This window comes from Ranitomeya variabilis, chromosome 4 (genome assembly GCF_051348905.1).
Source record: "Ranitomeya variabilis isolate aRanVar5 chromosome 4, aRanVar5.hap1, whole genome shotgun sequence".
NCBI classification, from domain to species: domain Eukaryota; kingdom Metazoa; phylum Chordata; class Amphibia; order Anura; family Dendrobatidae; genus Ranitomeya; species Ranitomeya variabilis.
This window is the reverse complement of record NC_135235.1, coordinates 703,410,301-703,431,496: the sequence shown is the minus strand read 5'-3', so window position 1 is coordinate 703,431,496 and position 21,196 is coordinate 703,410,301. Positions and strand designations below refer to the sequence as shown.

Below are 21,196 nucleotides of genomic sequence, written 5' to 3'. Positions count from 1 at the left end.
GTCTTCCAGACCTTATCTTGACCTCCACTGTTCCTGGTAACTGCTATTTCTTAATTACATTTAGGACTGAGGAAAGGGCAACTTGAAAACACTTTGCTATCTTCTTATATCCTTCTCCTGCTTTGTGGCCTCCACCATTTTCAGAGAGCTCGGCAGCTGCTTAGAACCCATGGCTGCTGTTTTTTGGCACAAAGTTAGAGGAGGCTGGATTTTTACAAAGCTGGGAAATTTGCATCACCTGACCTTTCCTAACAATGATAGTGAACAAGCGATAACCCTAACAGGTTAATTAAGGTGTGAAACCTGGATCAAAGATAACTGAGCGCACAAATCTCCGAGCGTGTCCAAAATTTTACATCACCGCCTTTTCCTTTTTGTACTTTTTAAAATGTAAAAAATACAAAGGAAATGTGTCATCTTGCCTTTTAGACATCATTTACAATTGGGATAATTTTCAGTTTAGCACTTAGCAGCACATCTGCACTTTTATTATTCCCCTTTTTGCACAGTAACATTGCATACACTAGTCCCATATTTTCATTTTTCTTTTTAAAATAATTTTATTAGGTTTTGTATTAAAACCTGGGATTAGGGAAATGAGGGAGGGGAAGGGAAGGGTTAACAGTGATGAAGTGATGAAGGGATCAATAACATTAGAGAACCCTAATAACTGTCTCTAACAAACAAATACTGATTTGCAATTTGAAGAATGTTGTATGTAGATGTCATACTTAAATGTATACAATTCCGAGGAAAGAGGCACAAAATGGCAGTTTTAAACCTTAAATTTGCTGTTCCAGATCTTCCATTTCTTAGAATATTTGTAAACACTGCTATTGTTAGCCACAAATCTCCATTCCAGAGCGCTATGTTGGTGAATTTTGTCCAAAATATCTGAGACTTTGGGTGTTTCGGGTTTTTCCCACCAGAATGCCAATGCATTTTTGACAACTAGGAGGATCTGTATGATGACATTTCTAACCGAGGGGTCAAATTGCTCCACGTCAAGGGAAAGAAGCGCCCTTTGAGGGGTGATCACAAAGTTTTCAGAAAAGGAGTTAATATGGCGCGATACCTGGAACCAGAGATTTTTTATTTTTGGACAACCCCAATATAAGTGAAAGAGATTACCCCGTTGTCCGCAGTCTCTCCAACATAAGGGAGAGTGTTCCTGGTTTATATGTGACAATCTGATGGCCGTCAGATACCATCTTGTCATTATTTTACAATAGGACTCATGGAACGACATTGATATGTTTGACTGGTATGTGTTTTTTATAGCGCTGTCCCATTGTTCAGTCCGCAAGTCTGTACCAAGGTCGGACTTCCACCTCTTCATATATACAGGTCCTTCTCAAAAAATTAGCATATAGTGTTAAATTTCATTATTTACCATAATGTAATGATTACAATTAAACTTTCATATATTATAGATTCATTATCCACCAACTGAAATTTGTCAGGTCTTTTATTGTTTTAATACTGATGATTTTGGCATACAACTCCTGATAACCCAAAAAACCTGTCTCAATAAATTAGCATATTTCACCCGGCCAATCAAATAAAAGTGTTTTTTAATAACAAACAAAAAAACCATCAAATAATAATGTGCAGTTATGCACTCAATACTTGGTCAGGAATCCTTTGGCAGAAATGACTGCTTCAATGCGGCGTGGCATGGAGGCAATCAGCCTGTGACACTGCTGAGATGTTATGGAGGCCCAGGATGCTTCAATAGCGGCCTTAAGCTCATCCAGAGTGTTGGGTCTTGCGTCTCTCAACTTTCTCTTCACAATATCCCACAGATTCTCTATGGAGTTCAGGTCAGGAGAGTTGGCAGGCCAATTGAGCACAGTAATACCATGGTCAGTAAACCATTTACCAGTGGTTTTGGCACTGTGAGCAGGTGCCAGGTCGTGCTGAAAAATGAAATCTTCATCTCCATAAAGCATTTCAGCCGATGGAAGCATGAAGTGCTCCAAAATCTCCTGATAGCTAGCTGCATTGACCCTGCCCTTGATGAAACACAGTGGACCAACACCAGCAGCTGACATGGCACCCCACACCATCACTGACTGTGGGTACTTGACACTGGACTTCAGGCATTTTGGCATTTCCTTCTCCCCAGTCTTCCTCCAGACTCTGGCACCTTGATTTCCGAATGACATGCAAAATTTGCTTTCATCAGAAAAAAGTACTTGGGACCACTTAGCAACAGTCCAGTGCTGCTTCTCTGTAGCCCAGGTCAGGCGCTTCTGCCGCTGTTTATGGTTCAAAAGTGGCTTTACCTGGGGAATGCGGCACCTGTAGCCCATTTCCTGCACACGCCTGTGCACGGTGGCTCTGGATGTTTCCACACCAGACTCAGTCCACTGCTTCCTCAGGTTCCCCAAGGTCTGGAATCGGTCCTTCTCCACAATCTTCCTCAGGGTCCGGTCACCTCTTCTCGTTGTACAGCGTTTTCTGCCACATTGTTTCCTTCCAACAGACTTACCATTGAGGTGCCTTGATACAGCACTCTGGGAACAGCCTATTTGTTGAGAAATTTCTTTCTGGGTCTTACCCTCTTGCTTGAGGGTGTCAATGATGGCCTTCTTGACATCTGTCAGGTCGCTAGTCTTACCCATGATGGGGGTTTTGAGTAATGAACCAGGCAGGGAGTTTTTAAAAGCCTCAGGTATCTTTTGCATGTGTTTAGAGTTAATTAGTTGATTCAGAAGATTAGGGTAATAGGTCATTTAGAGAACCTTTTCTTGATATGCTAAATTATTGAGACAGGTTTTTTGGGTTATCAGGAGTTGTAGGCCAAAATCATCAGTATTAAAACAATAAAAGACCTGACAAATTTCAGTTGGTGGATAATGAATCTATAATATATGAAAGTTTAATTGTAATCATTACATTATGGTAAATAATGAAATTTAACACTATATGCTAATTTTTTGAGAAGGACCTGTACGTTTTTAGAGCTAACATTGTCCTTGATAAAGTAACTTTGGCTCCAAATGTTTTTATTGTTTAGGTTGCACAGCAGTGAAGAGAGGATTACAAGATTCAAGGCTTACCGGTCAGGAGTTTTTGTATACTGTCCTTTAGCATAGTAAAAAGGACCAGTTCAGAAGAGGGTAAGTTGTATTTAGATTTTATCTCGCTGAGTGTAAGGAATTCAATCCCATTGTGAATATTCCCAATTCTCCTAATGCCAGATTTGTTCCATGATTCGGTCAGAGGGAGGTTAATTATTAAAGCTAATAAGTGTAGAGGAAATTTCATAACTTGTTCAATTTTATTAAAGTCTTTGTTAGGTGAGTAATCGTCTGAAAGGCTATCTGACTCATCTGTAGACAGGTTAGCTTTATTCTCTTGGTCACTAAGACCCTTTCTTTTATACGATTTAGAGGTGTCCATTTCCTCTGTAGGTATCACAGATGGCGTCAGTGGTTTGGTGTCTCCTTTAGTGTCACTTTTGGAAGAAAGTGAGCTGGGATTTATTTTAGTTGTTGGGTTTTTTAGGCCAACCCCTCCTTTTATTGTCTTATTATATGTCGGGATATATGATTTGTTTTGGATAGGAAAGTTTTGATTCATCTCCTTTTAGTGGAGACCTATATTTAATAGGGTGGAGGTCGGTGCTGGAGGCTCCATTATTCTCTATGTGGAGTGCGGCTCTGCGGGTGGAGGTCGGTGCTGGAGGCTCCATTATTCTCTATGTGGAGTGCGGCTCTGCGGGTGGAGGTCGGTGCTGGAGGCTCCATTATTCTCTATGTGGAGTGAGGCTCTGCGGGTGGAGGTAGGTGCTGGAGGCCCCATTATTCTCTATGTGGAGTGCGGCTCTGCGGGTGGAGGTAGGTGCTGGAGGCTCCATTATTCTCTATGTGGAGTGCGGCTCTGCGGGTGGAGGTCGGTGCTGGAGGCTCCATTATTCTCTATGTGGAGTGCGGCTCTGCGGATGGAGGTAGGTGCTGGAGGCTCCATTATTCTCTATGTGGAGAGCGGCTCTGCGGGTGGAGGTCGGTGCTGGAGGCTCCATTATTCTCTATGTGTAGTGCGGCTCTGCGGGTGGAGGTAGGTGCTGGAGGCTCCATTATTCTCTATGTGGAGTGCGGCTCTGCGGATGGAGGTCGGTGCTGGAGGCTCCATTATTCTCTATGTGGAGAGCGGCTCTGCGGGTGGAGGTCGGTGCTGGAGGCTCCATTATTTTCTATGTGGAGTGCGGCTCTGCGGGTGGAGGTCGGTGCTGGAGGCTCCATTATTCTCTATGTGGAGTGCGGCTCTGCGGGTGGAGGTCGGTGCTGGAGGCTCCATTATTCTCTATGTGGAGTGTGGCTCTGCGGGTGGAGGTCGGTGCTGGAGGCTCCATTATTCTCTATGTGGAGTGCGGCTCTGCGGGTGGAGGTCGGTGCTGGAGGCTCCATTATTCTCTATGTGGAGTGTGGCTCTGCGGGTGGAGGTCGGTGCTGGAGGCTCCATTATTCTCTATGTGGAGTGCGGCTCTGCGGGTGGAGGTCGGTGATGGAGGCTCCATTATTCTCTATGTGGAGTGTGGCTCTGCGGGTGGAGGTCGGTGCTGGAGGCTCCATTATTCTCTATGTGGAGTGTGGCTCTGCGGGTGGAGATCGGTGCTGGAGGCTCCATTATTCTCTATGTGGAGTGTGGGTGGAGGTCGGTGCTGGAGGCTCCATTATTCTCTATGTTGAGTGCGGCTCTGCGGGTGGAGGTCGGTGCTGGAGGCCCCATTATTCTCTATGTGGAGTGTGGGTGGAGGTCGGTGCTGGAGGCTCCATTATTCTCTATGTTGAGTGCGGCTCTGCGGGTGGAGGTCGGTGCTGGAGGCTCCATTATTCTCTATGTGGAGTGCGGCTCTGCGGGTGGAGGTCGGTGCTGGAGGCTCCATTATTCTCTATGTGGAGTGCGGCTCTGCGGGTGGAGGTCGGTGCTGGAGGCTCCATTATTCTCTATGTGGAGTGCCGCTCTGCAGGTGGAGGTCGGTGCTGGAGGCTCCATTATTCCCTATGTGGAGTGCGGCTCTGCGGGTGGAGGTCGGTGCTGGAGGCTCCATTATTCTCTATGTGGAGTGCGGCTCTGCGGGTGGAGGTCGGTGCTGGAGGCTCTATTATTCTCTATGTGGAGTGCGGCTCTGCGGGTGGAGGTCGGTGCTGGAGGCTCCATTATTCTCTATGTGGAGTGCGGCTCTGCGGGTGGAGGTCGGTGCTGGAGGCTCCATTATTCTCTATGTGGAGTGCGGCTCTGCGGGTGGAGGTCGGTGCTGGAGGCTCCATTATTCTCTATGTGGAGTGCGGCTCTGCGGGTGGAGGTCGGTGCTGGAGGCTCCATTATTCTCTATGTGCAGTGCGGCTCTGCGGGTGGAGGTCGGTGCTGGAGGCTCCATTATTCTCTATGTGGAGTGCGGCTCTGCGGGTGGAGGTCGGTGCTGGAGGCTCCATTATTCTCTATGTGGTGTGCGGCTCTGCGGGTGGAGGTCGGTGCTGGAGGCTCCATTATTCTCTATGTGGAGTGCGGCTCTGCGGGTGGAGGTCGGTGCTGGAGGCTCCATTATTCTCTATGTGTAGTGTTGCTCTGTGGGTGGAGGTCGGTGCTGGAGGCTCCATTATTCTCTATGTGTAGTGTTGCTCTGTGGGTGGAGGTCGGTGCTGGAGGCTCCATTATTCTCTATGTGGAGTGCGGCTCTGCGGGTGGAGGTCGGTGCTGGAGGCTCCATTATTCTCTATGTGGAGTGTGGCTCTGCAGGTGGAGGTCGGTGCTGGAGACTCCATTATTCTCTATGTGGAGTGCGGCTCTGTGGGTGGAGGTCGGTGCTGGAGGCCCCATTATTCTCTATGTGGAGTGCGGCTCTGCGGGTGGAGGTCGGTGCTGGAGGCTCCATTATTCTCTATGTGGAGTGTGGCTCTGCAGGTGGAGGTCGGTGCTGGAGGCTCCATTATTCTCTATGTGGAGTGCGGCTCTGCGGGTGGAGGTCGGTGCTGGAGGCTCCATTATTCTCTATGTGGAGTGTGGCTCTGCGGGTGGAGGTCGGTGCTGGAGGCTCCATTATTCTCTATGTGGAGTGCGGCTCTGTGGTGGAGGTCGGTGCTGGAGGCTCCATTATTCTCTATGTGGAGTGCGGCTCTGCGGGTGGAGGGATATGGAGATTCCCCATTCCTGGCGCATTAATACTAGAAATATATTGCACAGGGGATATCGCAGCCAATTCCCACAAGAAGAATCCTGGAAACACAGAATTAGAAATGATTCTTTCTCCGCAGTTTCTATAGGACTTAATACATTCCTGATTCCGGGGAGTAATAAAAATACAGAAGAAAACAGAGGAAGAAAGTTCAGAGAAGAAGCTTCATAGAAAGACATTGAAGTTACAGAGGACATTTAACCCTTTGGGAGAAAGTGATTCCAGCACTTTACCAATTAAATCCCACCAGAACTGTAGCAGGTAAAGACCCCAATATCCACAGGTGTCCATTCTAATTGGGGGGAAACTATCACCTCTAATAATCCTCGGACAGTTCTGACAAACACAGAAAAGTGCCCCTTTATGGAGGTGACACAAAGTCTGTTTAGTCCCTTTAGCTTCATAGTATCAGCTCTAATCCAATGGTGAGAGAGCGATTTACCCTGAAGAGTCACAGATTGTGGGGTTGTTATAATATGTTATATTTAGGGGGTTTGTGTTGTCTCCTTATAAGAATCACAATGGTTTTGTTCTTTTTCCGCTGATAGATGCAAACGACCCAACTATGAAAGATGGGAACCAAGGAAACATGTATTACTCCCATAGTACGGGGCCCCTTTCTTGGCCTCCAGATACAGTATAATGTTTTTCATGTAATATATGGAAGCATATGGGAAAATGCCCCCCAAAAGCATCATATCCAGAGAAAAAGAAACCCTGTACATGGAGACATTGGCATCAAATATCTCCTGTCTTGCTGTTTTTACAAACCATCTACTATATAATTGTCTAAGGGTCACTTCCATCTTTCTGTCGGTCTGTCTGTAATGGAAATCCCAAGTCGCTGATTGGTCGCGGCAAAACAGCCACGACCAATCAGCAACGGGCACAGTCCGGCGGCAAAATGGCCGCTCCTTACTCCCCGCAGTCAGTGCCCGCTCCATACTCCCCTCCAGTCAGCACTCACACAAGGTTAATGGCAGCGTTAACGGACCGCTTTATGCCGCGGTGTAACGCACTCTGTTAATGCTGCTATTAACCCTGTGTGACCAACGTTAGTAAAAAGATCTAATGTTAAAAATAATAATAATAAAAAAAATAGTTATATACTCACCGTCCGCCGGCCCTCGGATCCAGAACAGGCCTTTCCCGCTCCTCGCGATGATCCGGTGACTGCTCCATGCATTGCGATCTCGCAAGATGATGACATAGCGGTCTCGCGAGACCGCTACGTCATCATCTCGCAAGACCGCAATGCACTCTTGGGACCGGAGCGCGCGAGGAGCATCGGTAAACGTTTCGCCTGGATCCGGGGGCCAACAGAAGGTGAGTATATATAACTATTTTTTATTTTAATTCTTTTTTTAACAGGGATATTATGCCCACATTGCTATATACTACGTGGGCTGTGCAATATGCTACGTGGGCTGTGCAATGTACTACGTGGGCTGTGCAATGTACTACGTGGGCTGTGCAATGTACTACGTGGGCTGTGCAATGTACTACGTGGGCTGTGCAATGTACTACGTGGGCTGTGCAATGTACTATGTGGGCTGTGCAATGTACTACGTGAGCTGTGCTATGTACTACGTGAGCTGTGCTATATACTACGTGAGCTGTGCTATATACTACGTGGCTGTGCAATATACTACATGAGCTGTGCTATATACTACGTGGGCTGTGTTATACACTACGTGGGCTGTGTTATATACTGCGTGTGTGGGCTGTTAAATACTACGTGGCTGTGTTATATGCTATGTGGGCTGTTATACACTCCGGGGGCTGTGCTATATACTCCGTGGGCTGTGTTATATACTATGTGGCTGTGCTATATTCTCCGTGGGCTGTGCTATATTCTCCGTGGGCTGTGCTATATACTACATGACTGTGCAATATACTACGTGGCTGTGCTATTTACTACGTGGGCTGTTATATACTACGTGGCTGTGCAATATACTACTTGGCTGTGCTATTTACTACGTGGGCTGTTATATACTACGTGGCTGTGCTATATACTACGTGGCCGGCCGCAAACAATCGGCGACAGGCGCAGTCCGGCCGCGAATTGGTGCGGGATTTGAACCACGCTTCGCTATTTGGTCGCGGCCGGCCGAATCCTGTGTATAAATTGCATTATTCTAAAATCTTCATAAATAAACTACATAAATATTCTAGAATACCCGATGCGTTAGAATTTGGCTACCATCTAGTCTTTTATAAAAGCCTCAAACTTCTGTGTGTGACTCAGAGCTGAGATCTAACGTGATAGAAGATTACAGTGCGGGGAAGACGGGAAACCTTCATATAGACGGCCGGTGGGGATGGAGTCAGTGATGGATTCTGGACAAATATGTTTCTAGAGCCGCAGTAGAAGATGAAGATGTCGTCCTCATCATAGTTATTTCTCCTGTCACGTGAAATGAATATCTCCTGCAGTATTGCTAATGCCGATTCCAGGGTCGGTAAATGAGACGAGAATTAGTGTTATGGGAGATGAGTCTATGAGGAACGTATTCAGCTGCCGACTCCGAGGGAGAAACTGATTGTTGTCTGTGGCCTAAAATATATAGGTTTTATTAGTAGATGTAAACAATAAAACTAAATACTGTAAAAGAACAAAAATACCATAGGTTCTTGGGTCCCTGCCAATCTCTGTATTTTCTCATCAGTCCTAATGAACTTGTGATTCCTACAGCCAATCAGTCGCCAAAGCAGTGAGTAACATAGCCAGTCATTGGGAGCATGGAGGAGATGTCTTTGTCAATAATTCAACTTAGGTTCCAGTACATAAAAGACTAAGAATACAAGAGCTACAAGTTCTATCTTCTTATATGTTTCCGTTATTATCTCCAGTAATTGTATTATTACACAGGATTTTTATGATGTTACATCGGCTCATCTTCTTCTCATTCAGGTCTCTACAATATCGGATCCTCTCAGTGAAGATCTTCTATAGAAGAGAATTTCCTGATTTACCCATCAAGGATGGATATGGACAGAGACAAGATGGCGGAGAGGATATTACACCTCACCCTAGAGATCCTCTTCCGGCTTACTGGAGAGGTGAGAGATTCTGATGACGTCACATTACATCATTCTTATCTATGGGAATAACAGATGGACAGAACTGGAGAGGTGAGGACTCTGGAAATGTCTGTAGTGAGATTTATTAATGTGTCTCTCCATAACCAGGATTACACAGTAGTGAAGAAGACCTCTAGTGAGCGCTGTCAGGACCCTGTGTCTGAGGGATGGGGAAGATCCCTGAGCCCAATCACGGGGCCTCCACCTCACCCCCTGATACATGAGGACATCAATGACCAGAAGATCCTAGAACTCATCTACAAGATGATTGAGCTGCTGACCGGAGAGGTGACACTGCTGGGAATGCTGGGACATTAAATAGTAATGCTATGAAGGGATCGGGGGGATGATGGTATCATTGTATGTGTCAGGTTCCTATAAGGTGTCAGGATGTCGCTGTCTATTTCTCCATGGAGGAGTGGGAGTATCTTGAAGGACACAAAGGTCTGTATAATGACGTCGTGATGGAGGTTCCCCAGCCTCTCACATCACCAGGTAATAGACAGGACTAAATACACACAGCCTATAATGATCTGTATGTGAAGAATGAATTCAGTCCCTGTATGTGTTTCCTCCAGATCTATCCAGTAAGAGGACAACACCAGAGAGATGTCCCCGTCCTCTTCTTCCACAGGACTGTAAACAAGAAGATCCCAATGCTCCTCAGGATCATCAGGTAGATGGAGAGAAGGTGTCATGAGATCTCCCCTATGATGTGTAGATGGCTGTGAAGGTCTTGTGCTCAGTCTTGTTTTATCCACCAGTATTATATGTTTTATACTTGTGTAATGAGAACGGTGGAGATGGCAGGATTAGAGCTGATCATAGATGTGACTTCTCCATCTGTCTGTGACTTTTACAATATTTATTTCAGGGTGAAGATCTGACCCATATTAATACTACAGAGACATATGTGAGGGGTGATGAGCGATGTAAAGAGGAGATTCCTACATATGACTACCGAGGTGAGTAGTGACCACTAAATGCAGAGAAGTCACAGATTCTTCTCAGTCACCGGCTGTGGCTGCTTTATCGGTGGCGAGATCTGGGCGCAGATAAGTGCATCAGATTTTTAACTATTTATTTCTTTGATTTTTTCACCATGTATACACTCTAAGCTAATATTGATATTGTATCTATGTGCCTTTAGTATATAGAGAGTATTGTATCTCCTTTGTTTTTTGTGATAAATTCACAAACAGAGTCGATATATGTCATATGGATACTGGGTCTGACTCACTGTGCATTATTTGTTGATACTGCCTTATGCTTATATTGTAGCCCACTAGTATAGCCCCATAGGCACTTTCCTTTAGCAGGTTCAATTGTTTGTAGGGACTTGTCTAGGGCATCCAAGGGACAGCCGCCGAGGAGCGGGGGCGCCACTTTGCGTTCAAGAGGGTACCAACCTCCGCTGTCAGGCAGGGCAGTCCGGGCAGGGACACATAAGGGTGTAATAGCCAGTGAAGGAGGCTTAGAGCAGACGGCTAGGTGTGCCATATGTTATCCAACTGAACCTTGAGAGGCAGTGTGTTTGCTTGTCATTGTGGCACTTTGGTGAAAATCTCATCTGGCATCTGTCTTGTTAAGTTTGGGCCCTAGGTGTGGGCAAGTGTGAGGTGTCCACGAACAATTGTTCACTAGGGATCCATAGGGCATTGAGGGTTAGCCGTCGAGGAGGGGGGGCGCCATATTGCGTCCAAGAGGGTGCCAACCTCCGCAGATAGGTAGGGGGTACCCTAGGGACGTGTAGGTGCCAGATCTCAAACAGGTATCCCACTCCTCTCTGCCCATGTACATGCAGGCCAGTTAGTTAACCCTGTCTTATACAGAAGGGTTTTTTTAAGGGGTTGTGTTGGTTTGTTTATCCTAGTGTTGAAATAAAGATATTGTTTAAATTAGTTCTTGTTTACAGTGGCGTAACTACAAAGTTATGGGCCCCGGTGCGAACTTCCAAATGGGGCCCCCCCCCTACCCCCCCACCTTCCCCCGCCCCCGCAACCCCCCCACCTTCCCCCGCCCCGCTTCCCCTAGATACACCTCGGACTGTTGCAGGAATCTCCTGCACTGCAACATGGTGTTGGGTGCCAGCACAGCCCGCACAGTGATATATCCAGCACAGCCCGCACAGTGGTATATCCAGCACAGCCCGCACAGTGGTATATCCAGCACAGACCGCACAGTGGTATATCCAGCACAGACCGCACAGTGGTATATCCAGCACAGACCGCACAGTGGTATATCCAGCACAGACCGCACAGTGGTATATCCAGCACAGACCGCACAGTGGTATATACAGCACAGCCCGCACAGTGTTATATACAGCAGAGCCCGCACAGTGGTATATACAGCAGAGCCCGCACAGGGGTATATACAGCACAGCCCGCACAGGGGTATATCCAGCACAGCCCGCACAGTGGTATATCCAGCACAGACCGCACAGTGGTATATCCAGCACAGACCGCACAGTGGTATATCCAGCACAGACCGCACAGTGGTATATCCAGCACAGACCGCACAGTGGTATATCCAGCACAGACCGCACAGTGGTATATACAGCACAGCCCGCACAGTGTTATATACAGCAGAGCCCGCACAGTGGTATATAGAGCACAGCCCGCACAGTGTTATATACAGCAGAGCCCGCACAGTGGTATATACAGCAGAGCCCGCACAGTGGTATATCCAGCACAGACCGCACAGTGGTATATCCAGCACAGCCCTCACAGTGGTATATCCAGCACAGCCCGCACAGGGGTATATACAGCACAGCCCGCACAGGGGTATATACAGCACAGCCCGCACAGGGGTATATACAGCACAGCCAGCACAGGGGGTATATAGAGCACAGCCCTCACAGTGGTATATCCAGCACAGACCGCACAGTGGTATATCCAGCACAGCCCGCACAGTGGTATATCCAGCACAGCCCGCACAGTGGTATATCCAGCACAGCCCGCACAGTGGTATATCCAGCACAGACCGCACAGTGGTATATCCAGCACAGACCGCACAGTGGTATATCCAGCACAGACCGCACAGTGGTATATCCAGCACAGCCCTCACAGTGGTATATCCAGCACAGACCGCACAGTGGTATATCCAGCACAGACCGCACAGTGGTATATCCAGCACAGACCGCACAGTGGTATATCCAGCACAGACCGCACAGTGGTATATCCAGCACAGACCGCACAGTGGTATATCCAGCACAGACCGCACAGTGGTATATCCAGCAGAGACCGCACAGTGGTATATCCAGCACAGCCCGCACAGTGGTATATACAGCACAGCCCGCACAGTGTTATATACAGCAGAGCCCGCACAGTGGTATATAGAGCACAGCCCGCACAGTGGTATATACAGCAGAGCCCGCACAGTGGTATATACAGCAGAGCCCGCACAGTGGTATATACAGCAGAGCCCGCACAGTGGTATATACAGCAGAGCCCGCACAGTGGTATATACAGCAGAGCCCGCAGAGTGGTATATACAGCAGAGCCCGCACAGGGATATATACAGCAGAGCCCGCACAGGGATATATACAGCACAGCCCCCACAGGGGTATATACAGCAGAGCCCGCACAGGGATATATACAGCACAGCCCCCACAGGGGTATATACAGCACAGCCCGCACAGGGGTATATAGAGCACAGCCCACATCTCATCTCATCCCCCCCCCCCCCGATAATGGCCCCACAGTCCGGTTAAAAAGAAAAAAAAAAAAAAACTCTCCTCACCTTTCCTTTTGCCCGCGCTGCTCCTGGCGGCTGCAGTCTGCCCAGGACACTGCAGGTGCGCGATGATATGACGTCATCGCGCACCCGCAGTGTACTGTCAGAGGCAGAGCGGGGAATGATGGGAGAGGAAGCGTCAGGTGACGCTCTCTCCTCCCATCATTGCATTGAACTATACCGGTGTCATAGACGCCGGTATAGTTAAATGCGGCGGCGGCGGCGGCACTGGGGGGGTTCCGGGGGAGGAACAGTGCAGCGGCCCCTACTGGCATCGGCTCTTCTGGCATTTGCCAGAAGTGCCCGATGGCCAGCCTGGCCCTGCTCAGACCTGCCGGCAGGGGCCCCTGACCTGCGGGGCCCGGTCGCAATGGCGACCGCTGCGACCGCGGTAGTTACGCCCCTGCTTGTTTAGTTTTCCCAGGTGAGTAGTGACCACTAAATGCAGGGAAGTCACAGATTCTTCTAAGTCACCGGCTGTGGCTGCTTTATCGGTGGTGTAGTCGGCCGTACCACAATCGTGTGATCACCATTTTACCTCTTGACCACAACATTCTCCTCCACTCAAAACTGTTCAAATGACTTTGGGCATTAAAAGCCCTTTTATATAGAACGTATAGCCTGGAGGATCCACCTACCCCCTTGAAATTAGAAGACACTGACCGTTTCCTGTCCAGATCTGTAAACTACAAAGCCAAATGACAGTGTATGTAGAATGTGCTGACAAGTTAGAAAATCACTTGAAGAAAACATTATGATGGGTCTGTAAGAGAAAGCGGAGGGTAATGATGCTGTTGGCTTCCAAGAACCCTGAGATCTTATTGGATGAATCTACCTTCTCTCCCTTCTGTGCTGCTGAATGTGCTCATATGGTCCCTACAAGACCAGGTCCAGTCTTTCTGGCCAAACTTCACTTTTAGGATCGATAACATTAAATGTGCAGTGAGGCCAAGTGTGAATTTCTGTACAATAATAAGAGTTTCCCTTTATACTGAATTTTCTATTTCTTTCTTAATACCGTCTAACTTCAATGAGGATTGTGATAAACTACCGTATTTTTCGGACTACAAGACGCACTTTTTCCCCCAAAAAAAGGGGGGAAAATAGGGGGTGCGTCTTATAGTCGTAATGCAGGCTTACCCGCAGTGGTGTGGTGCCGGTGGCAGAGGTGCGGCGGCAGAGGTGCGGTATGGCGTGCGCAGGGTCCCTTCCACAGGTGAGGTGACGCAGCGGCCCGGAATGCGCTGTGAGCAGCAGAGCCGGGTTAATCACCGGTTTATCGGTGGCGGCGGACATCTCCCTGAGGCTGCGCGTGCACAGATGGAGTGCTCTGCTTCCCGGGGCTTCAGGAAAATGGCCGCGGGAGGCCACGCGTGCGCAGATGGAGATCGTGGCGGCCATTTTCCTGAAGCCGAGTTCGCAGATTTGGAGATCGCGGCGGCCATTTTCATGAAGCCGAGTTCGCAGATTTAGATTTCGGCTTCAGGAAAATGGCCGCCGCGATCTCCAGCTGCCTGCTGCGGGGTCACACTTGCGAGTGTGATGTGAGAAACTCGCGCATCAATACCCGGCACTGCCGCCGGCACTCGGGACCGGAGTGTGCGGCTGCATAGAAATACATGCAGCCGCACACTCCAGACCCAAGTGCCAGCGGCAGTGTCGGGTATTGGTGCGAGAGACTCCATTACACTCGCAAGTGTGACCCCGGCCTTATAGAGGCAATCTGAACATCGCTTCTATGTAGCAGAGCCAATTGGGGTATAGCAGTCTCTAGTCTCCTGTTTATTAATTGCAAAAAGTAATAAAAAATGTTTTTAAAAATATAAAAGTTCAAATTACCCCCCTTTCGCCCCATTCAAAATAAAACAATAAAAATAAAACCAAACCTACACATATTTCGTATCGCCGTGTTCAGAATCGCCCGATCAATGAAAAAAAAAATGAACCTGATCGCTATACAGTGTAGCGAGAAAAAAAAGTCAAAACGCCAAAATTACGTTTGGTCGCCACAACATTGCATTAAAATGTAATAATGGGCAATCAAAAGATTATATCTGCACCAAAATGGTATCGTTAAAAATGTCAGCTCAGCACCCAAAACATAAGCCCTCACCCAACCCGAGATCACGAAAAATCGCAATTTAAAAAAAAAAATTTTGAACAAAGTTTGAATTTTTTTTTTCACCACTTAGATAAAAAATAACCTAGACATGTTTGGTGTCTATGGACTCATAATGTCCAGTTTTAGCATTTAGTGAACCTAGTAAAACAGCCAAACAAAAAAACAGTGTGGGATTGCACTTTTTTTTGCAATTTCACCTTACTTGGAATTTTTTTCCCCGTTTTCTAGTACACAACATGGTAAAACCAATGGTGTTTCCCAAAGTACAACTCATCCCGCAAAAACCAAGCCCTCACATGGCAATATTGAGCTTTTTTCAGTCTTGCGTTTTAATTTTTTGCTCCCATCCTTCCCTGACCATAACTTTTTTATTTTTTCATCAATATGCCCACGTGAGGGCTTATTTTTTGTGGGACGAGTTGTACTTTTGAACGACTCTTATGGTTTTACAATGTCGGGTACTAGAAAGCGGGAAAAAAATTCCAAGTGACGTGAAATTGCAAAAAAAAGTGCAATCCCACACTGGTTTTTTGTTTGGCTTTTTTGCTAGGTTCACTAAATGCTAAAACTGACCTGCCAATATGATTCTCCAGGTCATTACAAGTTCATAGACACCAAACATGCCTAGTTTCTTTTTTATCTAAGTGGTGACAAAAATTCCAAACTTTGCTAAAAAAAATTGTGCAATTTTCCGAGACCCGTAGTGTCTCCATTTTTCAGGATCTCGGGCTGGGTGAGGGCTTATTTTTTGCACCCCAAGCTGACGTTTTTAATGATACCATTTTTGTGCAGATACGTTCTTTTGATCGCCCATCATTGCATTTTAATGCAATGTCGCAGCGAACAAAAAAACGTTTATCTGGTGTTTTGACTCTCTTTTTTTTTTTTTTCTCACTACGCCGTTTAGCGATCAGGTTAATTCTTTTTTCTATTGATAGATCAAGCGATTCTGAACGCGGTGATACCAAATATGTGTAGGTTTGATTTTTTTATTTTTTTTATTTTTACTTTGCTGAAAGGGGGGTGATTTGAACTTTTATATATATATATATTTTTTTTCATATTTTAAAACTTTTTTTTTTTTTTTTACTTTTGCCATGCTTCAATAGCCTCGATGGGAGGCTAGAAGCTGGTATAGCCTGATCGGCTCTGCTACATACAGTATAGACCAAACGTTTGGACACACCTTCTCATTTAAAGAATTTTCTGTATTTTCATGACTATGAAAATTGTACATTCACACTGAAGGCATCAAACCTATGAATTAACACATGTGGAATTATATACTTAACAAAAAAGTGTAAAACAACTGAAATTATGTCTTATATTCTAGGTTATTCAAAGTAGCCACCTTTTGCTTTGATGACTACATTGCACACTCTTGGCATTCTCTTGAAGAGCTTCAAGAGGTAGTCACCGGGAATGGTATTCCAACAATCTTGAAGGAGTTCCCAGAGATGCTTAGCACTTGTTGGCCCTTTTGCCTTCACTCTGCGGTCCAGCTCACCCCAAACCATCTCGATTGGGTTCAGGTCTGGTGACTGTGGAGGCCAGGTCATCTGGCGTAGCACCCCATCACTCTCCTTCTTGGTCAAATAGCCCTTACACAGACTGGAGGTGTGTTTGGGGTCATTGTCCTGTTGAAAAATAAATGATGGTCCAACTAAACGCAAACCGGATGGAATAGCATGCCGCTGCAAGATTCTGTGGTAGCCATGCTGGTTCAGTATGCCTTCAATTTTTAATAAATCCCCAACAGTGTCACCAGCAAAGCACCCACACAACATCACAAATCCTCCTTCATGCTTCACGGTGGGAACCAAGGCATGTAGAGTCCATCCGTTCACCTTTTCTGCGTCGCACAAAGACACGGTGGTTGGAACAAAAGATCTCAAATTTGGACTCATCAGACCAAAGCACAGATTTCCACTGGTCTAATGTCCATTCCTTGTGTTCTTTAGCCCAAATAAGTCTCTTCTGCTTGTTGCCTGTCCTTAGCAGTGGGTTCCTAGCAGCTGTTTTGCCATGAAGGACTGCTGCACAAAGTCTCCTCTTAACAGTTGTTGTAGAGATGTGTCTGCTGCTAGAATTCTGTGTGGCATTGACCAGGTCTCTAATCTGAGCTGCTGTTAACCTGTGATTTCTGAGGCTGGTGACTCGGATAAACTTATCGTCAGAAGCAGAGGTGACTCTTGGTCTTCCTTTCCTGGGGTGGTCCTCATGTGAGCCAGTTTCTTTGTAGTGCTTGATGGTTTTTGCAACTGCACTTGGGGACACTTTCAAAGTTTTCCCAATTTTTCGGACTGACTGACCTTCATTTCTTAAAGTAGTGATGGCCACTCGTTTTTCTTTACTTAGCTGCTTTGAAAATACAGAAAAATCTTTAAATAAGGTGTGTCCAAACTTTTGGTCTGTACTGTAGGAGCGATGCTCAGATCACTCCTATGTAGTAGAATTACAGCATTGCTATGAGCGGCATTTAACTAGCTAACCACAGCAGCATTTACCTAGTTAATAGCAGCAGGTGGATCGTGCAAAAGGGAGCAAAAAGGATGGGAGGAAGGGAAAAGGAGAGACAAGGGATTCCTCTTCGGAAATCCCTCTAGAAATAAAAAATCCTCTGTGATGGTTTTCCCCTGCTGGGGGGAAGATTCTCCAGTTTCCTTCAGGCCTGGGAAAATATCTCAAACAGCCCCTGGATACTGAATCTGGTTGGGGCGGGCTTTCAGATAGACTTCCACTCCCTCCCTCCCCAGAATTTTGCATTAACTCCGCTATGATCCTCTCCAAAAGAACAAGCAGCCCTGGAATGCGAGGTTATGGAACTCGTAAACAAAGCCGTTCTTCAAGAAGTTCCTCCTCAAGAAGAGGGGAATGGATTCTACTTCCCTCTGTTTCTGGTGTCCAAACCAGATGGGTCTTACTGGACAATCATAAACATGCGGAAACTAAACAGCTATATAAAGAATCAAAGTCAAGATGGAATCAATAAAATGAACCATGAAAGTACTTTTTCCGGATTATTTCATGACTGTTCTGGATTTAAGCAATGCTTACTAATATGTCTCCATTCACAGAGAGTCCCAGAGATTTCTCAGGCTAGCTGTTTCCATAAAAGGGGAAATAAGGGAGTTTCAGAACAAGGCCCTCCCCTTTGGATTATCAACAGCCCCTCTGGTATTTACCAAACTAGTGGCAGAAATGATGGCACATCTGTGGGAACAAGACATTTTGATAGTTCCCTATCTGGACGACTTTTTGATAGTGGCCGACTCAGCTCAAAACTGCAGTAAGCAGCTGAGCAGAGTAATAAATACCCTAGTAGATCTGGGCTGGCTCCTGACCCTGAAAAAGTCAAGATTAGAGCCAAGCACAGCACAGGAATTCCTGGGACTAATTCTGGACTCTCAGTGGTGCTGTCATGGGCTCTGAGAAATCCCGTTACCAGTAAGTAACTTCGTCTTTTGTCTACATAACATTGTTTGGTGGCTTTTTATTCCATATTTGGAAGGCAGAATGAGCAAACAGTTGTATTCAACACTCCACTGGTTCATGCCATGAGGTTTTCTATTAAACTGTGAACTGACATTTTTTTGGTAAATGATTGTTTACATAACTTGTCATTTAACCTTCGCCTCATTGGGGGACTCAGGACCATGGGTGTTATGCTGCTGCCACTAGGAGGCTGACAATAAGTAAGCACAAAAAGATTAGCTCCTCCTTTGCAGTATACATTTTTAAGGGTGACAGTTCCCTTCAGGGCACTGCTCTCCTCACACCTACAACATATGGGAACATGGAGGGTTGCCTCCATGTACTCCCGTCTGCATCCAGGCCCTTTCCGCTTTTAGTGCCAGACCAAAAGCCCTGACCCATCCTCGGGGAGATAACCCCAGAGGCACTTATAGCGTCTGTGCGGCCCCCACTGCATCGCCACTGAATGAACAGCGGTGATGGAAGGAAGGCGGATGGTCCTTCTATTCCTCTCTGTCAAAGGTATGGTGGATGGAGGGCTCCCTGCACCGTCCAAGCTGCAGCTGGCCTGTATGGCAGGATCGATTCCACAGTCCGGGTCTTGCGCTGCTGCAGTTTCCATACCGAGATGCACAAAGCTGGTAAGTGTGGGCCTCGGACGCAGTACGGTGTGTGCGAAGGCACCGGCGGAGGGCTCCTGCAACAGCACTTTAAGCGCTATCACCTTGGCCTCCCCTTCCTTTGGGTGCGTTCCGACCGGCATATTCTAGGCCACAACATGAAGTTCCACCCCATCTTATGATGTCACGGCGCCAGATCTGCCCTCTTCTTGGCGAGTCTCGCACACGACCAGACTTTCCCTTGCAATTCTCGGTGGCCATCTTTCCCCATCGGCCACCTATCCACACGTGAAGCCTGGTCACGTACTGTGGCACTCCCCACGGTCCCTCTGTAATTTTGACAGCGGACTCTATCAACAGGCCGGCTCCCTTTTCGTACAGCCTGCCTGTACCTCATCATGACTACCACTCACTCAGGGCCACAGGACCGGTGTAAGATCTCTGGGCTGTGCCATATACAACTTATTAGCCCTTCTCTGCAATAGTCACTCAGCCTTACAACACACTATCCTCCCTATTGGAGCATATCAGCAGGATCAGGGACATTCTGGGGTATACCATGTCACTCTCTAAGACTTCCAAAAAAGATAACAGTGTTTTTCACCTCTTGTACCACCTGCTAGTCTGCGTTACCACAGGGACAGAGTACTCCACTCTGCAAGGCCTGTGAGCCTGAGTGCGCTCAGGAGCCTTCCGCCGCCACCGAACCCAGTGTACCTAGTCCCCCTGAATTGGCTTTGTCGCTGTCGGTCCATGGCTTTTCTGACTAAAGCAATTGAATCCCTTCAAGATCCCGTCACGGGTCGGGACATTTGTCTGCCTGTCTTAGAATGTTTCTCTACTTCACAGGAACCATCAGCCAGCAGGGTCCGTTCTCAGTCAAAAACTATCTTGAAATTAATTTTTATTTGGTAGCAATAGTGACAAGCATAAAATTATATATATTAAAAAATGTATATATTGTAATTATATAGTTATTATCCAGGAATAATGGATAAAATTATATATGTGTTTTGTGATTGTTTTATATTTGACTGCTTTTCTTGCACATATATAATTTTATCCATTATTCCTGGATAATATATGCCATTGATTGCCCTTTATCCTCGATATAAATTGGCTTGCCTTATTATATGCGGCTTATTTGTGCACAAGTTTTGTATTGTACTATATAATTACAATATATACATTTTTTAATATATATAATTTTATGCTTGTCACTATTGCTACCAAATAAAAATTAATTTCACGATAATTATTCCCTGTCACTTCCTTATTGGTCCAACTTTGTGTTTCGGTGCAGCTTTTCCTCCTAGGTAGTGTTTTTACACTATAACTTTGGCACACGGGGTGACCCAATAACTATCATTTTTGGATATTTATTCCACCTTTATTTTGATAATATCTTTTATATAGGTGTCATTTCTGTGTCTGTTACTACTCAGTCAAAAACTGCACAGGCATCTAGGAAACGGATCCATAGCACGTCTCCCAGGCCCTCTTGTGCCTCGGTATCCATGAGCCCCGTTTTACACTCCCCCTCACTCCGGGTTCGTAGTAACCAGGACTGAGTCAGATACCAATATGCCGCTTGATCTACATTCTACCGTCTCACCAACACCGGAGCTCCTGCAACCCTCAACCTATTGTCTCCATCCCCACCATCCTGTAGAATGTAAGCCCGTAAGGGCAGGGTCCTCGCCCCTCTGTATCAGTCTGTAATTGTTAGTTTGCTTACTGTAAGTGATATCTGTAATTTGTATGTAACCCCTTCTCATGTACAGCACCATGGAATCAATGGTGCTATTTAAATAAATAATAATTCTCCGGATTATCAGGCGACGATGGATGGTCTCATTGAGGCAGTCAACCAGACTTTGAAGATTGACAAGGACTCTAATTCCATCCCGGATCATGAGGTGTCCTTCAAGAGGACCAAACACTCTCATACGTTTTTTTTTTAATAATAATAATCCC

At 46.4% G+C, this 21,196-nt stretch overlaps 2 protein-coding genes across 2 annotated transcripts in view; both read left to right on the top strand.

The window, feature by feature from the left end:
* LOC143766445 (uncharacterized) overlaps positions 1-21,196 on the top strand; it is a 459,812-nt gene that overhangs the window by 98,805 nt on the left and 339,811 nt on the right. The gene's annotated exons all lie outside the window — the stretch shown is intronic.
* LOC143766468 (uncharacterized) overlaps positions 6,083-21,196 on the top strand; it is a 48,473-nt gene continuing 33,359 nt past the window's right edge. The window contains 6 exon segments of the mRNA XM_077254180.1: positions 6,083-6,445; positions 9,099-9,247; positions 9,377-9,556; positions 9,640-9,763; positions 9,847-9,944; positions 10,143-10,233. Coding sequence (XP_077110295.1) covers positions 9,170-9,247; positions 9,377-9,556; positions 9,640-9,763; positions 9,847-9,944; positions 10,143-10,233 — 571 coding nt within the window. The 5' untranslated portion in view covers positions 6,083-6,445; positions 9,099-9,169.